The 21,361-nt window shown below is 37.4% G+C and overlaps 4 protein-coding genes and 1 non-coding gene across 6 annotated transcripts; 4 read left to right on the top strand and 1 right to left on the bottom strand.

The window, feature by feature from the left end:
- Window positions 1–8,414: 8,414 nt before the first annotated feature.
- LOC148689199 (ribosomal RNA-processing protein 8-like) lies at window positions 8,415–10,153 on the top strand. The gene is made up of 6 exons (XM_088688758.1): window positions 8,415–8,567; window positions 8,836–8,984; window positions 9,232–9,338; window positions 9,422–9,536; window positions 9,621–9,665; window positions 9,778–10,153. Exons 2-6 carry the CDS (start codon window positions 8,976–8,978, stop codon window positions 9,847–9,849), a joined length of 348 nt encoding a protein of 115 aa, XP_088544884.1. The 5' UTR covers window positions 8,415–8,567; window positions 8,836–8,975; the 3' UTR covers window positions 9,850–10,153.
- A 1,030-nt stretch (window positions 10,154–11,183) lies between these two features.
- Window positions 11,184–12,428, top strand: LOC137709299 (F-box protein CPR1-like). Its single transcript, XM_068448386.2, has one exon. The coding sequence runs from the start codon at window positions 11,184–11,186 to the stop codon at window positions 12,426–12,428; it is 1,245 nt and encodes a 414-aa protein (XP_068304487.2).
- A 1,397-nt stretch (window positions 12,429–13,825) lies between these two features.
- On the top strand, window positions 13,826–16,656 carry LOC137708203 (serine/threonine-protein kinase STY13). The gene is made up of 6 exons (XM_068447224.2): window positions 13,826–14,565; window positions 14,875–15,007; window positions 15,099–15,294; window positions 15,616–15,740; window positions 15,850–16,008; window positions 16,098–16,656. Exons 1-6 carry the CDS (start codon window positions 14,435–14,437, stop codon window positions 16,413–16,415), a joined length of 1,062 nt encoding a protein of 353 aa, XP_068303325.2. The 5' UTR covers window positions 13,826–14,434; the 3' UTR covers window positions 16,416–16,656.
- A 174-nt stretch (window positions 16,657–16,830) lies between these two features.
- On the bottom strand, window positions 16,831–16,902 carry TRNAD-GUC (transfer RNA aspartic acid (anticodon GUC)). Its single transcript has one exon. It is a non-coding gene; the product is annotated as a tRNA-Asp (tRNA).
- Window positions 16,903–17,485: 583 nt separating this feature from the next.
- On the top strand, window positions 17,486–20,741 carry LOC137709301 (SUPPRESSOR OF GAMMA RESPONSE 1-like). 2 transcript variants are annotated; one of them, XM_068448387.2, is made up of 6 exons: window positions 17,486–17,515; window positions 18,337–18,469; window positions 18,598–18,784; window positions 19,065–19,558; window positions 19,767–20,054; window positions 20,136–20,741. In XM_068448387.2, the coding sequence occupies exons 1-6, from the start codon at window positions 17,508–17,510 to the stop codon at window positions 20,190–20,192; spliced, it is 1,167 nt and encodes a 388-aa protein (XP_068304488.2). In that variant the 5' UTR covers window positions 17,486–17,507; the 3' UTR covers window positions 20,193–20,741. The 2 variants fall into 2 exon arrangements, with proteins under 2 accessions (XP_068304488.2, XP_088545690.1); XM_088689564.1 differs by lacking the exon at window positions 17,486–17,515 and adding an exon at window positions 17,542–17,655.
- Window positions 20,742–21,361: the final 620 nt, after the last annotated feature.

The following is a 21,361-nucleotide window of genomic DNA, read 5'->3' as shown; positions in this document are numbered from 1 at the left end:
CGACCTTATTCTATTTTAAGAGGGGTGCACAGGTTGGTTCAATTGATGTTAGTGGACGTCATGGGTTTATGAACAAATATGACAAGGTTGCATTGGACATGGCACATGTTTGTGGGTTCTGCATTGATTGAATTGTATTTTAAATGCGAACAGATGAGCCAGAATTTGGTGATCAATGCTCCAATTAGGGCAAAGTCTAAGGACCAATTCTAACATTGACAAAACATAATAATAGTAATAATATGTCACTTGTGCAATATGTTAACATTAAAATCTGATCATAATAATTTACATGTGACGAGTTTATAGTCACATGACGTTTTAATATTGTATGTAATTTGTTGTGAGACATCACGCGAGTCCCCTTCAGTTTAAGAGCTTTTGCAAAACCTTTAGCATAGAACGGAAAAATGACCGGCCAATGTTGGAGATGCTTTGTTGGAACCAAATAGACTATAAAATAGGAAAAGGTAGTAGGTTAGTGCGTGCAACTGCTTTTTACAAAAATGGGCGGTGGAATCCAATCAAGTCGGTTTTCTTCATTTTTTTTTTTTCCCTTGTGTGGTGTGTTTTTTCTCTCTTTGACGAGATGTATAGAATTGGTATTAGAATTTTATAAAACTAGTAGCATTTGCATGAGAATTGTCGTCAGAATTAAGTAAGTGAAATGCATGTTACATGCTTCTTCGTTTGTTATGAATATATAAAGGATAAATGCTTCACATTTTATCAAATTAAGATACCAATTTTAAGAATTAAGAGGCTATTCTTGCCTTTTTTCGCTTGAGGAGATGAAAAAAGTACATGAAATCCAGATTTATAAATCTAATTTATTCAGCAGATACATGACTCACTTAAATGTGTGTACAAAATCAACTTGTAATGTGTAAATATTCAAAGATATGTGAATAGACAGACCATTGAGTCATTCTCGTAAAATTCCACTCTCTTTCTTTTTCACTAATTCTCTCTGCACTAATTCTCTCACTCTCTACCGATCTTTGTTTTCCTATAGTTTTTATGTTCATGAGTAAATAAGGCGCATTATGAGCAAGCACTATATGAGCCTAGTTGCACTAATGAGGAGGACTATCATACTATACCATATGAGTTTTGTGAAATCCCGTTTTCGAAATTTCATTAATTAATTATGTATTTCTTGATTCAAATTTATGTTTCGTTTATGCGATTTTAATTATCTTAAATTCATTAATTTAAGAATTTTAGCTTGTAGTTATAAAGTTTGAAATTAAGTAACTAATTTGAAAAAAAGAAAAAAAGAAAAAAAAAGGGATTGGATGGGTGAGATGTGGGAGAGAAAAGGAGAGAAGGGGGATCCAATCAGAGGAGAGAGCAAGGAGGAGAAAAGAGAGAGAACCGAGTTGGGTCATTTTTGACCCGCAAACTATCATTTTTGACCCAGCCATATCTCCTTTATTCGACTTCCGTTTTGGGTGATCTTGGTGTCCATGGAAAGCTCTTGATGAGTCCTACATCCCTGTAGTGTTATATTTCCATTTTTCTTTTCCATTTTGCTAGGTCAAAGCCACAAAATGCCGATTGTTTTCCCGCGAGTTTTCTCATGTTGCAGTGATTCCGACAATGATTACCATCAATTACCATCAGCAATAGACTCCCCTCAACCCCTGGAGCAATTTCCAAGCATTTGATGAGGTGTTGGAGTTTGTTTTGGCGATGAATAGAGGAACACCCATTTCTAGGTTTTCCGGCGGGTTTGAGGGAAATTGGAGCTTTTTCGGTTAATTGGACTTGGCCACAGGTATGAAACTTTCTCCATTCACTGATATTTACTTGCCTGTAAAATTTGGTAATTTTTTGAAATAGTTGAATTTTCCAGCGAGTCGGGGCGGCCACCTGCGGTGACACGTGGCCAATGGGCCGATGATGTCTATCTAAGTCCAATTAGATGCCCTGAATTCATAATTGATATCCATATGAAGTGGTTTGATTGTTTGAACTTAGTTTCATTATGATTCATCACTTGATCAAAATTTGAATCGACGATCCGACCATTGGAACATAATGAAATTTTATTATGTTGTTTTAGAAACATAATGTGGTTCTTTAGAAGTTACAGATATGAAATCCAATGTGTAGATCTTTTGGATCGAATTACATAGGGTTGTGGGTACCACCATTGATCAAGCATTGACTTCTAGTCAACATGTCTCGAATCGTTTATAAAATTAAAATTAGCATTAATAGAAGCATAGTGAGGATAGGTGGGCTTATCTCGATGAGTGACTTTAATATATGTGATATGGTGATTACCCAATTCTTTATATTAATATCCTTGGTGGATAGGACTTGGTTTTATAAATGTGTTTTATGTTAAAATGTGATTCTTTTATACTTGGCCATCGATCTATTTTTATTAAATGTGAATTGATTCATGGATTGGTAATATTAGTGAAAAGGTGATTTGAATTGCATATTGAAAAGTTTGTTAAACCTGAGGGCTAGTAGGGGACCGTTACCCTAGTGTCATGGGGTTAGGTGACATCGAGTATGCACACATATAGCAGTGGTACATGGATGGTCCTGCTTGGTTAATTCGTGTTGGGGGACCATACTATTTATGGATCGCACTTGGCTAATCCTCATTAGGCGATCCTTATGGCCATTTATACTTAGGGGTGATCATGCTTGGTTAATCCGCATTGGGTGATCACTGCCTAACAATTCTGTATGTGTGACTCTGCTTGGTTAATCCGTGTTGGGGGGTCACTACCTACTTGGTTATCTTGACCCTGCTTGGTTAATCTGCATTAGGGGACCATACTATATATGGGTTGCGCTTGGTTAATCTGCATTAGGCGATCCTTATGGCCATGTATGCTTAGAAGTGATCATGCTTGGTTAATCCACATTGGGTGATCACTTCCTAACAGCTGTAGGAGTGATTATGCTTGGTTAATCCACGTTGGAGGGTCACTGCCTACTTGGTTACTTTCTCATGCGTGGCTCTGCTTAGTTAATCCGCTTTGGGAGCCCACTTCATGTTTGGTTACTTATGTAGGCTTCGGCTGAACTGGCGTCCCTCTAGCCCTAGTTTTTAATGTATTTATGAATGATGGTTTTGAGAATCTTTTGGTTTGAATTAGAAAAACTGTTGGATGTCTGGGTGACTCTTTTGGAGTTTTTAGTAACTTAACTATGATTTCATAAAAATATGATTTTATATTTGAGGTTTATAAACCGTGATCGATGGTCTGTTTTTATTTATTATCTCATATATTGTATTATTGTCACTCACACGAACTTTGCAGCCTATCCGAGTTCTTGATGCCAATGCACCATTCCCATGGTGTAGGCACTGATTGTACAGATGTCAGGTTTGAAGAGATTACAAGAGGTCGTTTGGTATCTTGGTTGGATTCTTTTGAGTGGTCCGGAATCCTAACTCTTGCTCATTTCCATAAAGGTAGTCCGACCCTAGAATCGAGTGAATATGAATTGCTCACAGTAGACATTGTGTATAAATTAGACTTATCATGTTAGTACTTGGAATCCAGGTAAGGAATTATGTAGGGTTCCTTTATTAAAATTTGTGAATTGATATGGGATCTTATTGATTGAATAACATAGTAAATGTTGATATCATGCATCTTTGATTTTTAGGATTGATTAATTAGAGTGATTGTGGAGTGATGTGGGATATGATTGTATTATTATGATTAGTCTCGTTGCTCAAAGTGGCTTGAGAATAATATTGTGCTTTGTTGGTTCTTGGATATGTTACATGTTGTGGATTAAGGCTTCATGTTGAAAACATAGTGATTTATATGATGGACGAAGTGGAAATGTTGATTGTCATATTGAATTGTTATGTAGCCCTAAATCTAGCACTTCCATACTTGTCAAGTTCTAATGATTGATTGAGGAATGTTATATCTTATTGCTTGAACGTACTGTGGTAAATGTAGATGGGTAGTGAATGATGAACTACGAATGGCTTGATCTCTATTTAGGGTAGGTAGGCAGTCTAATGAAGAGGTTAGATGCAACCATGAAATGGAAGAAAATTACTACGCACTTGGAACTTGAGTGGTGCTTTATACATAGCTGGAGGCAAGGTACGATGGATATACAGGTATTTAGTGACGTCATGTGTCAATCTTGGACGTATGTCGGGATCGGAGCGTGACAAGTTTGGTGATGATGACGACTAATCCGTCAGTGACAGATCTAAAATAAGGCACAACCCATGACAAATACATTATTTTCCTTTTATTCAAGAATCTTTCGTATTTTCCAGTACAAAATCTTAGGCTCATACTTTTTTGCAGTAACTTATATCAACGCTATTTGTGCTAGAATTCATAGAAAAAGAGATGTTAATTCTTAGGCATCAATCAAACCAGAGGTCAAGCTCATCATAGTCCGTATGCTTTCATTCTCTATCCACCGCCCATTTTTCTTATCAAGAACTAGTAAACAACAGTAGCATGCACTTCACTAGGCTACTACCTTTACCTGTTCTATATTTTGTTTAGTTCCAACAAATCTCTCCAACATTAGTTGGTATTTTCCATTCCATGCTAAAGGTTTCACAAAGCTATTAAATCGAAGGGATCAGCGTCACGGGCTATCTCGCTTCAAATTATACATACAATTTTAAAACGTCACGTGGTGATAAACTCGTCATATGTAATCATTCTTAAATTTTAGAGAAAAAAAATAATTGCAATGGTCCCTCATCTTTAACCAATTGGAGTATTGGTCCTTCAACTAAAAATATATGACCATTGGGCTTTAACTCATCAAAACGTGCAGCTATAATCCTTTCGTCAACTTCATCAGAACTTCCGTCAAAATGAGTCATAGTGGAAGGATCATTGACACAATTGGGTTAAAGTTGGGAGACCATTACTTTAATTGGGTTAAAGTTGAGAGACTATTACTCCAATTGGGTTAAAGTTGAGAGATCATTACTACAATTTTCTCATTTGGTTTCTCATAGTTGTCCTTTGACCCAGCGTAAAGTACGTTGCACGAGACTCATTTTGACGGAAGTTTAAACAAAGTTGACGAAAATGACCATAGTTGCACATTTTGATGAGTTAAGGGACCAATGATCATGAATTTTTAGGTAAATGATCATTACTCAAATTCAATTAAAGTTGAGAATCATGACTACAATTTTCTCTTTTTTAAAATCAAAAGAATCATGGTCACGTGACTTCTCACTCCAAATATACATACACCATTAAAACGCTACAAGACGATAAACTTGTTAATATAAATCGTTCTCAGATTTAAGGGTTAGCCAAAAGCTCACGTTATTTCTTTTATCTTTTTCTTTTCCATTTTACCCACTCGAACATGCGTCAACCAAACCGGCCTATGTGTGGGAATGAAGAAGATTACGATAGAATTGGATACTGCACTTTGTAATGCAAATGATTTTAAATGTAAAATTAAATAAATATCTTTAGAAAATTTAATTAGTATTGAATTGTCGTGCTATTATGCATTAAATTGGTCTTGTAAAATTCAAAACATATTTATCAAGAAAAAGAATTTTATTGTTGGTCCAGTATTTTCTGAGCAAGTTGGTCTTGTAAAATTCAAAACATATTTATCATGAAAAAGAATTTTATTGTTGGTTCAGTATTTTCTCAGCAAATTCCTCTTCTTGTTGTTTGCTAGTTGCAAATAGCTAGGGTATCAAGATCTTATGATATCCTTATGTAATCTTTTTTTTTTTCCTTGAGGCTTATGCCCCATTGTCAACCAAAAAAATTATCTTATGAGAAGACTTCTTAGTCAAAATGGTCTATGAGATTAGTATAACTATTCATTCTGATCTCTGACAATGAAAATCGACCTGGTCCTTGAGTTTGCCCATTGTATATCATTTTTGTCAATTCATGAAAAATCTATTGATATCCTCATTAAATCTTCACGTGAGCTACCATGTGACTACCTTTTTAAGGATAATTTTGTCAAAACAAATCCTCCACTTAACGTGGATATTGATAGCTTTTTCACGAAAGGAACAAAACTAAAAAGCTTTATTAACAAAATATGTCAATATCTTCATTAGGTGGAGGGGTTGGTTTCACAAAATACCCTTAAAAGGCTGTCAAGTGGTTGCTAAACGAGGAAATTGACAAATTTTTCATGAAAATAACCAAAATGATTTAGGTAAAGTACAAAAAACTATCTCAACTATTGGGGTCACGACATTTTCATACCTCATCTTTTAAATTTGACAATGTCATACCGCATCTTACGAATTTCTGACAATGTCATACCTCCGTCAATTTTTCTGTTAAGCGCTGACGTGGCAAGAGACGGGGTCCACTTTCTATTAAAAAATTATTATAAACTAAAAAAAATATTTAATATTTTTTAAATATTAAAATAATAAATAAAAGTTTAAAAAAAAAATTTTGAAAACCCCACCCCAACCCCCCCCCCCCAAGGAGAAGGAGGAAGAACCGAATAAGAAGAAGAAGGAGGAAGAAGAGGAGGAGGGAAAAAAAAAAAAAAAAAAAACAAAATTTGAAAACCCAACCCCACCTGCCCTACCCCTCCCCAGCTGAAGGAGGAAGAACCGAAGAAGAAGAAGAAGAATGAGGGGTTGAGTTGATGGGTTTTCTTCTTCCTCTTCCTCCTTCTTCTTCTTGTTCTCCTTCTCCCTTCTTCTCCTCCTTCTCCTCCTCCTTCTTCTTCTCCTTCTCCCTCCTTCCTCCTCCTCCTTCTTCTTCCTTCTTCTGGTTTTTTTTTGTTTTTTTGTTTTTTTTTTTTGTCTGGGTTGCAGTTTCCATTTTTTTTTTCCTCCTCCTCATCTTCCTCCTCCTTCTTCTTCTTCTTCGGTTCTTCCTCCTTCAGCTGGGGGGGGATGGGTGGGGTTGGGTTTTTCAAAATCTTTTTCTTTTTTCCTCCTCCTCTTCTTCCTCTTATTCGGTTCTTCCTCCTTCACCTGGGGGGGGGGGGGGGCAGGTGGGTTGGGTTTTCAATTTTCTTTTTTTTTTTTTTTTTTGTATTAAAGATTAAGCAGAAGAAGATGAAGATGGGGAAGGGAGAGAGGGGGAGGGAAGGGACGACAAAGCTTTTTTTTTTTTGTTTTTTTTTTAATTTTACTTTTATTTATTATTTTAATATTTAAAAAATATGAAATATTTTTTTTAGTTTTTAATAATATTTTATTAATTTTTTAATAGAAAGTGGTCCCCGTCTCTTGCCACGTCAGCACTTAACAGAAAAATTAAAGAAGGTATGACATTGTCACAAATTTGTAAAATGCAGTATGACATTGTCAATTTTAAAAGATGAGGTATGAAACTGTCATGACCCCAATAGTTGAGGTAGTTTTTTGTACTTTACCCAAAGTAATAAATTATGTCAATCTCATGGACTATTTTAGCTAAAAGAGGTTGTTTGACAAAAATAACCTTAAAAAAGTGGTCACGTGATCGCTCACCTGACGATTTAATATATGTCGATGCTGATAGATTTTTCACGGATAAACCAAAATGATTTTACACTGGATAAACTCAATAATCACTTCTATCAATTTCCAATCTCAATGATAAAAATAAAAAAAATGCCAATATTAGAGACAATTATAATTAAAAAATTTCATTTGAGAATCTATGCAGATGAATACCTGTTTTTCTAAAATCTAACTTCTTTTAATTGATGAAGAACATTCATCTCAAAAAAATAAAAAATAAAATAAAATAAAATAAAATTGATGAAGAACATTTGTAAACGGTCACAATCAAGTTCGAATAATTTATACACCCTAAAATCAATTCGTTAATTAGCTTATTTGAATCGTGTCTTTTTGACATTCGATCTTTACATTGTTTCACAATGCACCTATAGTTATAGGGCAACGAAGGTCTACGTGGATAAGCTGAGGTGCAAAACACACGAGTGCAGCTAAATAACTGAAAGGGACAGAAGGAAGAAGCGGAGCATCCGATGACAAATGGTTTTCCTTGGATATCCTTCTCTCTCTCTCTCTCTCTCTCTCTCTCACAGATATAAAACACTGCATTGCAAGTTTGCAACATAGATTTTTCACAAACCCAGAGAGAGTTGGAATGTCTCAGTTCTTCTGCTTCGTGCTCGTAGTCGAAACCGATAACATTTCATTATCAAACCAACGTACGCTTAACCATCTTGTGTCTTTTCACAAATTTTGCTTCTTCGCTCTGGTTCATCATTTTTTTCTTTGAAAGATTTCATTTTTCTGATGTTGTTTTATATTGTCAAAGATGTAATCTTTTCCGAGAGACGTTGGTTAGGCAAGTTGGTTGCGTCAGCATGCCATGTTGCATGCTAGTTCGGTCTCTAGAGATTAAAATAGTTTAGAATATCGCTTTGTCAAAAAAGAATGTAACTTTATGTTTTTGGGTTATGTATGTGTGTGGGGTTGAATGCAATGCAGATTGGAGCTGGAGTGAAGCCAATTGTGAACAGAAACAAGAGGGTGGTGCAGGCTCAAAACGATGCCGTTGAATATAGTGAATAAGGGTGATGGATTTCCCCGAATCATACTCACCGAGCCAACTGGTTCTTCAGCAGAGGTTGGTTTCAAAATTCAAATTTCAATCAATCATGTTCTCTCTTTTTTGCTAATATTGATATGATGGCCTAAAGTTAACAACTTGATCCTAGACCTTGGCGTAGCCAAGTTGGATAGAGTAGTTAGATTAATAGATTGTTTAGATTCATATCGCTCGAACCCAAAAGAAGTTGACAACTCGATCGTTGATCCATGATTCATGTGATAATGGGTAAACTAATGTACGAATTGTGGTCATCAACTGTTTGATATGATGCAAATTGCTTCAGGTGCTTCTATATGGAGGGCAGGTTGTTTCGTGGAAGAACGAAAGACGCAAAGAATTGCTCTTTATGAGTAGCAAAGTATGAAGAATAAAGTCTTCTCCTTTGATCTCATATCCAACGATCCTTGAGTAATATCCTGTGATATGGCAAATGTATGTGCTTTCATTTGGGTTTTAGGTTGAATCATAAAATTTCTTATACTTATGCATAGATTTATAGAATTTTTTTTTGGCTCCTTGCTAATTTGCAGAGGATAGTATTTATATACTTGAAGCAACCAAGCTGCGTATGTTAATATTTAAGCAAAATTGTTACTGTCATGTATGTGCTGTTAAAAATTTATCTCCTGTTTTTTCTTGCGTATTCTATTAAGAATTCATTCCTTCCACATGTTTGCAGACACCCCTCGGCTCTACATCTGTAGATGTTGCTGTCTTCTGCCTTTCGTTGATGGGGACAAATTTCCCAAATTACCTGAATGAAGCACACAGAATACTTAAGCCACGGTCTGTGTGCCATAATCTTTTGTACTTTTGATTCACTTATCCTACTGAGTTCTTATCCAACTGACGGGTTGGTTTTTTCATAGTGGTTGGCTTTTGATAGCAGAAGTGAAGAGCAGATTTGACTCAACTACTGGAGGAGCCGATCCAAAGACATTTACAAAAGCCGTATGTGATCTAGGATTTACCTCTGTGTCGAAGGTATCTATATGTTCCTCTCATTTCCTCAGACGGCTCAAGATAATTTTTTTTGTGCTAATTGTATTGTACGTGCATTGCTTGCAGGATTTCTCAAACAAGATGTTTATATTGTTTTACTTCAAGAAAAAGGTTAGACGTTGGTGGAATAAACTCAGTCCTATGATTTACGCATCAGTTACATGTTTCTGGATCTCGTAAGGTTCCACTGTTATTAACAATCTCTACATCTGCTATTCTCTAGGAGGAGCAAGATTCAAAGAAAAAGGATATTGAATGGCCTGAGCTGAAACCTTGTTTGTATAAGCGCCGCTGAGAGGGAAGCCACTGGTGTTTGTGACAAGTTCATCATCTTCATTACTCACTTTTTTCGGTCAAAGATGAAGTTGTACACCGGTTGCCTTTACGTTAGAATTGACAATTCTTTCATCCGCTTTAGTTTCTAAGTACTGCTCATCAGTATATTTCTATTTTTGTACCAAAAGAAATACAGTTCTACTTGTTTTTCTTTCGGTCATAAATTTTGTATTGGTTTCATATGCATCTCAAACGAACTCATATATGTTTTCATGCGGTTAATTTTGTGGATTGCTACTGAAATTGTTTTCCCGCTGTATCCATCGATGATTTGTAGGATATACAATGTATTTACCACGTTATGCGCAGTTGTTGTAGTGATATTACCTCTCTCTGAAGATTTTGAACCATCGTGTTGGTGGACGGTTTATGCAATTTAAAGCCTCTATTTACACAGTTGAGAGAGCCTGTTTTCAGTCATACGCGTGGAGGACCAACAGGATGACCGAAGTTTGTAGACTAGTCCGTTTTCTTTTCCGTTAGTTGTGTGACGTTACGCAACCGCTTCGGCCTTCTCTTCTGTCAATTCAAACACAACGTTGTTCATGAAATCAACATTTTCTTTTCCGTTAGTTTTTAGCCCAATCCGTTTTCTTTTCCGTTGTTTTCTTTATCATTCTCGATCCTCAAAAGATGTTTAGTATTTGCACCAAAATTTTCATGAGCAATAATATTTTAGTTTAAGAGCGTTTGGATAAGTATATTCGCTCTCCAATTTAACAAAAAGTGTTTGAAATGTAAGACATACTCTGAAATCAAAAGAACAAGAAGACAATCACAAATACACTAAACTACATTGACATGAAAAGAAATAAACTTATATGCCCAAGAGGAGGAAGAAGAAGCCATGGTTGCTAGAGTTTCTAAGAGTCTTCTACTTCCAACAAGCAGAAGTGTTCCAGTAATAATGGGACTCCAAATCTTAATTAGTTGCATAGAACAAGGACTTCAAATCTTAATTAAAACAAGATTCCATAACTTCCTCAACTCCAATTAACTCGTTGGCCAAGTTAATTGGTTTCCAAGATATCAGTAAATCATATTCATTGACACTCACATGTTTACAAGAAAGTGCGTATTAGATAGGATGTCTTTCATGTAATTGATACTGTATAGATATGTGATTCTATTATATCTCTAGATTATAGGATTCCTTATTGTAGAATAGTTGTATTTATTCACATTTTATCAATGAAACACATAAGTTGCCGATATTCTTTTTCTACACTGCAACTAGGACTAGGATACCCTCCCTCCTCCTGCTCCTCCTAAATTTGCTGCTCGGTCTGCCGAATGAAGACCGCGAAATACAAATGCATTCCCTCCGGCGTGTTGGCAAACATTCTTTTCAGGCTGCCTGTGAAATCTCTGAAGCGGTTCGAATGCGTATGCAGATCCTGGTATGATCTCATCAAAGACCCGAGTTTCACCATCCAACACCTCCACCATTCCAAAAACGTGAATCAGCATTTTCTCCTTCAGAAAGGTATACGTTATGGTCATGTCTCCTTGCTTTGTTTGGACGAAATATCGCTTCTTTCTCGGCATCGGCTAAACTTACCCTCGGTCTTTTCTGAAATTCTGGGCCCTTGCAATGGAATCTACTGCTTCATAAGGCTTAATGTCGAATTCGAACTGGATCTTATTGCACTGGCAAATGTTTCACTCAGAGAATTCAAGTTTGTTCCAGACTTGAGCATCGCACATCCTCACAGCGAACGTCAAAGCGTCAAACTATATGGATTTGGATTTGATCGTAAAACCAATGATTACAAGTTGGTTTTAATTCTCAGTTGCACAGATACAAAGGGCATCGAATTCGATTGTAAGGAGGTTGTATATAGCTTGCGTTCTAATTCATGGAGCGAATTAGATCGTACTTTTCCGTATGCTGAAGTTACCCATTGGCCTTCTCCGTATTTTAAAATTAGCTATTGGCCTTACCTTTTGACGAGTGACAGTGGCACCTATGTCAACGGGAATTCTCACTGGTTGGTCAGTGATACCGCTCATTGGTTGGCCAACAATGTTATTCGTTATATGATTCGTTATTTTGACATGGCTGATGAAGTGTTCCGACGGATTTCGCTTCCGAAGTTACCGGAGTTTTCCTCCGACGGTGACATGGATGTCAATATTAATGCGTTGTACACTGATTCTCTTTCCGTGGTTGTTCTTCCGAAGTCTTATATCCCTGACAAGACTTGTGAAGTATGGATCATGCACGACTACGGTGACGATGAATCTTGGACCAAACTAGTTACGATAGGGCAAATTGAAGGCATTGAAAGGTCACTGAAGCTGTTGGGATTTTGGCACAATGGAGAGTTTCTTTTCGAATATGACGAAGAACAAGTGATCTCATACAACCCAAACACTCAGAAGATCTCCCAGAAATTCCGAGTTTGCGGATCGTTGCGAGCTTACACAGAGAGCTTGGTTTCAATCATAGGAGATCAACTGGACGACCAAAATATGTTGTTTGATATTGTTAAGGAAAGTGATGATCCAACTCTTCAACAACCCACATCTTCGTAATGATAATTTAGTTCGTGTTTATATAATTTACTCGTTGATTTTTTTTGTTGTTAGGTTGCCGGATTGCCAAAGGAATTGAAATACCTTCTTTTGTTTTGTTGATATAATATTTGGTTTTGGATAGCAGAATACTTGCTTGATATTTCGAAGTTTAGCATGTCTTTTTGTATTTAATATGCACAACGATGTATTTACAATAAACAGCAGCGGATTTGAACTAAAAGACACAATAAGCATGTCATAATAATTTAATTTATTTACCTTAATCTTTGACACTTCAATCCATTTGCCTCCAACCTGAAATATAATTCACAAGTCCTCATTTTCTTTATGTCATATTTGTGATGGGTGAATTAGATTTGGCTTATTTGCCTCCAACCTGAAAGCCAAATTAATGTACTTTATTACTTTCTAATAAGACGTTGATAATTCAATTTTTGTGATGGGTTTTTGGGTAGTGGATACCAAAACGGTACATTCCAGAAGCTCCCATTTTACAGTTGTATTGTATTCTTCTGACCGTCCATTTTACCTTTTTTTATCTTCGTAAGCATTTTCTAAACATACACAAACAAAACAACAATAAAGTCTTGTCTCCATTAAATTAATGAAATCGGTTGAATGAATTTTAAAACGTCATTGCGCTCGATTTTGAGTCAAGTTTTCTAGTAGCTTTTTAAAATTCATTATCATAGAGATTCAACATGAAAATAAAGTGTCGGCTGTCGCCTATTTGACACCCTCTTCCTCTTCTGTTATCATAAGATAAACTTACAAATGCAAAGTACACAAGATAAACTTACATAGACAAAGTATGTAAGATAAACTTCCATAAACAGAGTTTATTGCATAGAGCCAATTAAATAAATAAGTCACATATCTTTCACTTGATTGTAATATGTATTTTTGTTCAAAACTGTATTTAACTAATTTACTTAGAGCAGTGCATTTATGTATTTGTACAGATCTCGAAACATCTTTTTATCAATCTTAGAATCGATGATATGAATATAGTCGCGTATTTTCCATCTTGGTTCAAAATACATTCTATTGCACGCATGTCGGTAATTTGATTAAAGGGTAATAATATAAAGAATGAATTTGTAAACTAAATGTTGAAAATTAAATAATATGAAAGTTGATGATTGATTTATTACTTAAACGTTGATAACGTACTAATTGTTATTGATGACACATAATTTAGTTTTCAAATTTAATCTCCCTAAAATTACCCTTTGATTAAAATAATGTGTTTATGCGTTTAAATGTTCCAGGCTCAATAATTTAATTGTATTAATTAAAAGATTGCTGGATTATATGTGGATATATATACTATTTATTTAGTAATTATTTTATTTTATGTTTTAATTAAAAATTAAGGGGAAAGGAAGAAAAACATTAAAACAAGGGGAGCACGCTATTCCCTGACACTGACAGAGACTCAAGTTTATCTCTGGATCCAGAAGACAAAAAATTCCACACGCGGAGAAGACCTAATAAATTAATCGCAACTGCACTCACTTCCCACCCACCACCACCGCCGCCACCGACGCCTCCACCAAACTCCCAAATCTCCCCACCTAAGTCCTCTCAGTTTCATCCTCCTCTGCCTCCCTCAACTTTATCTGCTTTGCTCTCTCTCCCTCCCTCTCTCTCCCCCCCCCCCCCACAAAAAAAAAAGCCTCTGGGTTTTTATTCTTTGCCCCCCAAACAAAAGGCACACCCTAGATTTATAGGATCCTCAACCGTGATTCTGGGGATGGGTCTGTTTTCTGAAACCTACGGTACCAAGCATGTGCTTTTATAATAGAAAGTCTTCATCTCTCTCCCTCTTCAATCATACAAAATCTCCTTCCTTTATTACTATTACCTTTATTCCATTTTTATCCTGACCAAAGCTTCTATCTTTACTTCAAATGTAGTCCTACAAATAAAGGGTGCCCCTTGTTTTGGTTAATCAGTCCGTGTATGTTGTTTTTGTTTTAGAATTTTAGAGAGAGAAAACTATGGGATCTGGAAATGGGGTTTATTCAGTTGGGAATTTCGATTTGGATGGCAAGTGGCTGATCGATCCAAAGCAACTTTTTGTTGGTCCGAGGATTGGGGAAGGCGCACATGCCAAAGTGTACGAGGGAAAGTAAGTCAAACCTCAGTACAACCTCTCTGTTTGTTTTGTCTTAGATTCTGAATTTCTGGTCTCTCAGGTTTAGCAATTTATAATTTTGTCTTAGATCTTGTTAAATATAAATGCAAAGTTGAATTGGGTTTTAGCAGAACTAATCAAAGATCGAAACTCTTCAGTTTTCTGATCAATCCCAGGTCTGGTGTTGTGCAATTGTGGTGTTTATGATGCCGAATATGTGTTTTTCGTGTCGACTTACAACGATGATGTTCTGTTGTGTTTTGTGTTCTTAATCTGTTTGGTGTTGTGTTTTGTTTGTTCTAGATATAAGAATCAAAATGTTGCTGTAAAAATTGTTCCTAGAGGAGAAACCCCAGAGGAGATTGCCAAGAGAGAAGGTCGGTTTGCGAGGGAAGTGGCAATGATGTCGAAAGTGCAGCACAAGAACTTAGTGAAGGTTGTTTGTTTAATTTTCGTTAAGTAGTTGTGATTAATACTCGGCGTACTTGCAATATCTGATGGGTATTTTGTTACCTGTGTATTACCAGTTCATTGGTGCCTGCAAAGAACCTGTAATGGTCATAGTGACCGAGCTTCTTCTAGGCGGGACTTTGCGCAAATACTTGTTCAATATGCGGCCAAGGTGCTTGGACACATGTGTGGCGGTTGGGTTTGCGCTTGATATTGCTCGTGCTATGGAGTGCTTACACTCCCATGGAATCATTCACCGGGACCTGAAACCTGGTATGTGGTTTAATTGATTGTTTAACATAAAAGCTTGACCTTTGAGAAGAATTAGTGAAGTATATCTGTGAGCATGCCTTGAATGTGGAAATCCGAAGAATTGTTATTAGCATAGGTAGCTGATAATTTGGCATTCAACGTGATTGAAGACTTCCGTACTTTTATAGCAGAATTAACTTCAGGATCACAAAAACGAATTGCTTTATTTCACTTAACTCTCATTTCTTCTGCTTAGGGATGTAACTATTGTTAGGGCAAAGTTTATTTCCGAAAACAGGGATTGTTCCACAATCTCACACTGTTGTCCTGTCCTTTTCCCAGAGAATTTGATCTTGACCGCCGACCATAAAACCGTCAAACTTGCGGATTTTGGCTTAGCAAGGGAAGAGTCGTTGACAGAGATGATGACGGCTGAAACTGGGACATACCGGTGGATGGCTCCTGAGGTACGGTGCTTAACTTGATCATTTAAAAGTTGAAATTATGTTTCTCGTATGGCTTGTGAGAGTGTTTTATATCAGCAAACTAATTATCCACGTTTGTATTTGGTGGCAGCTTTACAGCACAGTTACATTACGACATGGAGAGAAGAAGCATTACAATCATAAGGTGGACGCTTACAGCTTTGCAATTGTGTTGTGGGAACTCATCCATAACAAGCTGCCTTTCGAAGGCATGTCAAATTTACAAGCAGCGTATGCAGCCGCTTTTAAGGTAAGAAAATACCGAAATAGTCTTATTCTGTTACTCATAGCTTGGTGCTTGTTTGGCATTGCAATCTGAGGTTATACGAATTGTTTCAGAATGTTAGGCCCAGTGCCGAAAGCCTACCTGAGGATTTGGCTCTGATCGTCACTTCATGTTGGAAAGAGGATCCCAATGACCGGCCCGACTTCACCCAAATTATACAGATGCTGCTGCATTACCTCTCTACTATTTCGGCACCAGCACCCGCTATCCCCCAACGGATATTCAAATCTGAGAATGCTGTACTCCCACCAGAGTCACCCGGTACTAGTTCATTGATGGCTACACACAACTCCGGTGAAACCACTAAAACCAACACGGACATGGAAGATAAAACTAGAGGTTTTTTCTCCTGCTTTAGACAGTGTTATTGATACTGAAAGCTGTAATCTTAGGAAAACAACGATAATTTTCATTTAGCGGCCTACGGTCTGATGTTACTGTCGAAATTCAGATGGTGTTTAGGTTTAGTTTGGTCTGATTGAGATCAAATCGAAAGGAATTTTTTAGAGTAGTGGAGTTGGGGTTGCTGTGATGTACTGACATTGTAAAAATAAGGGTTCATCCAAAAGCCTATGCTCCTATTCAATAAAATCTCTTCTGAATATGCCATAATCTCGCGGCCTTCTACTTAAGTTCGAATCTTCATTCCTGTACGCTGAAATTTAATTTGAACATCGTATTTCGCGATGAGAAAAAAGTAACTGGGAAGAGGTCCAAATCTTTGGGTTTCTAGAGTCCAGTAACAGAACTCACAAACCAAAAACTACGAAAAAAGGGACAAAAAATCGCCGTTGCCGGGGATCGAACCCGGGTCACCCGCGTGACAGGCGGGAATACTTACCACTATACTACAACGACATTTTGATGCCAGTTTCTTCTCCAAAATATATTTAATTCAACATATTAATATTTAACAAGCTGCCCCAGCTGGCTACTGGCTGGTACTTGCTGCCCAAGACAATCAGTCACGTCACACGGGCAGAAGGGCCGCAATTGCGGGGAATTGCAGGGGTAAAATCGATAAGCCACAAAAGTCCACAGAACGTTTCCACATGTAGCTTGGGGAGCACGGTAGCCACCTCATCAAGTCCGACAGTAAATTACCATAATGGCACTTACTAGGTTTTCGAGCCCCCACAAAAGCTCGACAGGACAGCTTCGTTCGCTCCGAACCTCAGCCTCGGACACAGGTTTCGTCAACCTCCGGGCCCCACTGTGAAAGCCTGGCGGCGGGTCCGCGTCCTCGACGACCAAAGATTCTGAGTCCAAACCTGAGGCCCGGAGGCAAAGGCTCGTCTGGTCCGAAGCTGGATTTTCCCGCTCACACAGACACTCTCCCCCTCTGCTTTAACTTAGTCCAGTGGAGAAAGGGTCGAGCTCTCTCTCTCTCTCCTCTTTCTCTCTCTAAAACTCCATATAAGTTGGGACGCGCTTCGTCGAACGCGGTCTCCTACTTCGAAGAAATGGCAAGGTGAGAAACCCCCACACTCATCAGTGGAAAATATGGCCGGACATGATATAAATGCATAAATAAATTAATAAACAAATAAAAGAATTTCTGGAAAGCTTGTTTTGATTGGATACAAAATTTTCCCAGCTTCTTCAACCCATGTAAATTTTTCTTGTTTTGTTTTGGTTTCTGGGTTTTTTTTTTTTTTTTTTTTTCGGATGAACAGACAGTTTCGAAATGTTTGCTTTGTAAGTGTTGAGATGCTGGATTTGGATTTAAATTTTGTTTTTTTGGGGATTTTGTGGGAAGCCCTTTAAACTGCAAGATTCAATCTAGCTCTTTGATGTGTAAAGATTTTTAATTTATATGGGAGTTTCCTGATTTGGAATAAATGTTCAGACGTTGTCAGGGCTTCTATTTTAGTAATGTTTGGTTAAAAAAGGAAACTTCCTTAATGTTGAATGAAACATGACGTACAGATGTTTGATTGATTCAGTGGCTTTGTTAATTTTCTTGTGAATTTGGGGTTTTTCTGAGAAACTCATGTCTGTTTTCGCCTTTTCGATTGTACGGGGAATGTAGAATGGATGAATGAAAGCTTTTACGATTGAGAAATAAGGGTGCGTGGTAGCAAAGGTCTTTCAACTTTATCTCATGTTTAGTTTTCGTCCATGAACTCTCATATTTGTTTCTCTCGTCCTCTAGCTTAATTTTGCGTTGCATGAGTGGTCACAGCTTTGGTTTCAGGTGTTTTCTCTGTTGGTCACAGCTTCTTTAGGGGTTCTAGCTAAAAATTGGTTTTGTGATAAAATTTTGTGGCTTATAGTGTAATGTTCTTGTAGGGCTTGGCTGATCAACAGTAGAGGACTTGCAAGCAAAGTGAAGAATGCTGCTCGGTCAACCGCTTGTCCAATCAAAGAGTGCGGGGCAAATCGTGAATGCCCGAATTGCCATTTTGTTATAGATAACAGCGATGTAAGCTGGATTTTTAGTTATGTTCCTATGTAATTATTTATATGTTCTCCAAAACAAAAAAACTCAACTTTCTGCAAACATGTAAGCTTTTTATTCTTTTAAGTGCTTCTGCAAATCCACTTGTGTAGGTTTTATCGGAATGGCCTGGCTTACCGGTTGGTGTGAAGTTTGATCCATCTGATGGTGAACTCTTAGTACACTTAGCGGCTAAGTGTGGTGTCGGAAACTCACAGCCACACTTGCTTATCGATGAGTTCATCCCTACACTTGAGGGGGATAATGGAATTTGCTATGATCATCCCAAAAACCTTCCTGGTAAGTAGTTCCCATACTTCATATTTCTGATTCCATGTGTTCATCGTGCATCATCTACTCGTGCTTGTAAATGATATCGACTGAACCAAATTGAACTTATACTTGGAACTTTTTTCCCCTTTTTTTGGTGTCGAAGGACGCAACTTAATGAGATTAGCTTAGCTGCTCTCTTTGTTCTCGTGTCTGTACAATGTGCTTCCTCTCATTACTTTCAAATCTCGATCTGTAGGTTTAGGATTATTGAATTGTGGTTAGGTCATTGTACTTTGTTTTGTTTCAGGTGCAACGAAAGATGGAAGCAGCATCCACTTCTTCCATAAAACAATGAATGCATATGCTACTGGTCAGAGGAAGCGCCGCAAGGTTGATAGTCAGCGTAGCGTGGCTTCAGAGGATGTCCGCTGGCACAAAACGGGTAAGACCAAGGCTATATTAGAAAATGGAGTTAAGGGCTGGAAGAAGATCATGGTCCTTTACAAAAGTTCGAAGAAAGGTACCAAGCCAGAAAAGGTTAACTGGGTGATGCATCAGTATCACCTGGGAGCTGAAGAGGATGAGAGAGAAGGCGACTATGTGGTGTCAAAGATATTCTACCAGCAGCATAAGCAGTCAGAAAGGAACGACAACAATGGGGTCGCTGAAGATTCTGATGTCAATGCACTTCGAACTAGCCCCAGGACCCCCGTATCCAATCCTCCAATTCCACCCAGACCAGGGAAATCTGTTTGGTTTGAGGATGTTCCTGATGAAGCTATGCTCCGCTCATCTGTCAAGGTAGGCGGTCTGTGATTTGTATACCTCATTAGTTAAAAAGCTACACTGCTGTAAATAGAAAAGAGAAAATGGAATTTTGAAATTGTTCTGTCTTCGGAACTTGACATACATACTCAGTATCCCATGGACGAAACTCTAGAATTTTTTCTTTGATTCCGAAAATCCTATAGTGTGTTGGATTCTTACTGAGCTATATTTTGTGGAATAGGAACCGGAGCTTGCCCAGGAAGCATATCATGTCCCTCAACCTAATACTCGGTTTGAAGACAATATTGGGGAGCCTACCTGGCTGGCAGGCGAATCTCAGGCTGACGATTTGCATAGCTTGGATGAAACCTTGTTATGCAAGGAGATCTTTGCTTCAGCACCGAATATCATATCTAACACTGACTTCAATAACAATACATACGAGGTGAATGGAAACAGCAGCACGTCGTGTGGACTTCGTGACCTTGAGAATATTGGACTTGATTCTCCTCCAGATTTCCAGCTACCTGTAAGCTTCCTGCTTACCCCTTCTTCTGCTTTGTTAGATTTTTCAGGAAATATTGTACTAAAATTCACTTTCATGATGCAGGATTTGCCGTTTTCTTCCCAAGACAGTCTACTTAATTGGCTAGACAGGTTTAACTGACGATGAAAAAGCTTCCGGGAATGACATTGTGCAATCGTAGAATCCATTCGAATGGCCTCTTTTTCTGCATGCTCTTCAAGGGCAACGAGGCAACTTCAGCGCTTTAAGATACGCATGGAGTTTCCCCTTGCCCTTTGCAACTTCTCCGAGCATATGAAGTGCGTAGGCATGTAGCCACGGAGATATAGATTCCTATCACTCAGCTGTCGACTACTTAGATTAGTATTCAGAACTCAGAATGTTCAACCAAAAATTAGCAAGGATGATTTTATGTTCCGCCCTTGGCCTTGGCTTCTCCTATGTGCCAAGTTCGGGTGATCGTTGTATTTTTAGTATTGGCATTGTGTGCTTGTGAACAAGTGAGACTGTTTTTGCAACCAGTGTATGGCAGATCAAAGCATCTCGTGGGATGCTCATACATTGTTGGCAATAGCAGTTATGTGCCATTCTACATTTGTTGTTGCGTTGTGTAATTTGGAATTTATTGCTTCTTGACAAATGCTTGCTGTATAATCAATGGTTTGTTTTATTATTTATTTATTTATATCAGCAATTGTTATCTTTGAGATTTAAACGAATTACATGTGTCAACAAAGTGAAGATTGTACTAATATACTAAGAGGAAAAGGGACGAGTTTACCCTTACAAGGAGCTAGCAATAATGTGGTTCAAATTCGTTTTTGGCAAAAGTTGAAACTTAAGATCTTTCATTTACAAATGAAGAGAAATATCATTAGACCGTAACACCGGTTTAAATGGTCATGTACCCGTTGCTTTTTTTATTTCTCTTCGTAAAAATGTTTTATTAATTAGATACTATACTTAATATCGGCCCAAGTCGATAAAAGAACAAGGAATCGGATGCCAAATTTTAAATTGCGAGAATGATGACCGAGACACCAAGGTGATAACGCCCCAAAAAGCTAAAATTATCAATTGTTGCCATGAAAAATGTTAAAACACGTGGTGAAGTTAGTTTAATCACAAATTACACCTCCAATTAAAAATCAATATTATTTCTTATTTACAGAAAATAAGCCCGGCATAGAGACCTAATTTAGAGGTGTAGTCGATTTGGATTTCAGAAAATTTTAATGGACTTTTTTAAGTGACAGATTTCAAAAGATTTTAATAGATTCTACAATTTTATATGGATTTTAACAGATTAT

Source organism: Pyrus communis, chromosome 17, assembly GCF_041283825.1.
Source record: "Pyrus communis isolate YQ-2024b chromosome 17, ASM4128382v1, whole genome shotgun sequence".
Taxonomy (NCBI): domain Eukaryota; kingdom Viridiplantae; phylum Streptophyta; class Magnoliopsida; order Rosales; family Rosaceae; genus Pyrus; species Pyrus communis.
This window is presented reverse-complemented; position numbering and strand designations above follow the sequence as displayed.

Excerpts from the sequence above, each read along its gene's own strand:
- LOC137708203 (XM_068447224.2), top strand. The coding sequence starts at position 14,435 with ATGGGATCTGGAAATGGGGTTTATTCAGTTGGGAATTTCGATTTGGAT. Across the intron at positions 15,295-15,615 it reads TCACCGGGACCTGAAACCTG|AGAATTTGATCTTGACCGCC; the intron begins GTATGTGGTTTA and ends TCCTTTTCCCAG. Across the intron at positions 15,741-15,849 it reads ACCGGTGGATGGCTCCTGAG|CTTTACAGCACAGTTACATT; the intron begins GTACGGTGCTTA and ends ATTTGGTGGCAG.
- LOC148689199 (XM_088688758.1), top strand. Across the intron at positions 9,339-9,421 it reads CACAGAATACTTAAGCCACG|TGGTTGGCTTTTGATAGCAG; the intron begins GTCTGTGTGCCA and ends GTTTTTTCATAG. Across the intron at positions 9,666-9,777 it reads TGTTTTACTTCAAGAAAAAG|GAGGAGCAAGATTCAAAGAA; the intron begins GTTAGACGTTGG and ends GCTATTCTCTAG.
- LOC137709299 (XM_068448386.2), top strand. The coding sequence starts at position 11,184 with ATGAAGACCGCGAAATACAAATGCATTCCCTCCGGCGTGTTGGCAAAC.
- LOC137709301 (XM_068448387.2), top strand. Across the intron at positions 18,470-18,597 it reads TTGTTATAGATAACAGCGAT|GTTTTATCGGAATGGCCTGG; the intron begins GTAAGCTGGATT and ends CCACTTGTGTAG. Across the intron at positions 18,785-19,064 it reads TCATCCCAAAAACCTTCCTG|GTGCAACGAAAGATGGAAGC; the intron begins GTAAGTAGTTCC and ends GTTTTGTTTCAG.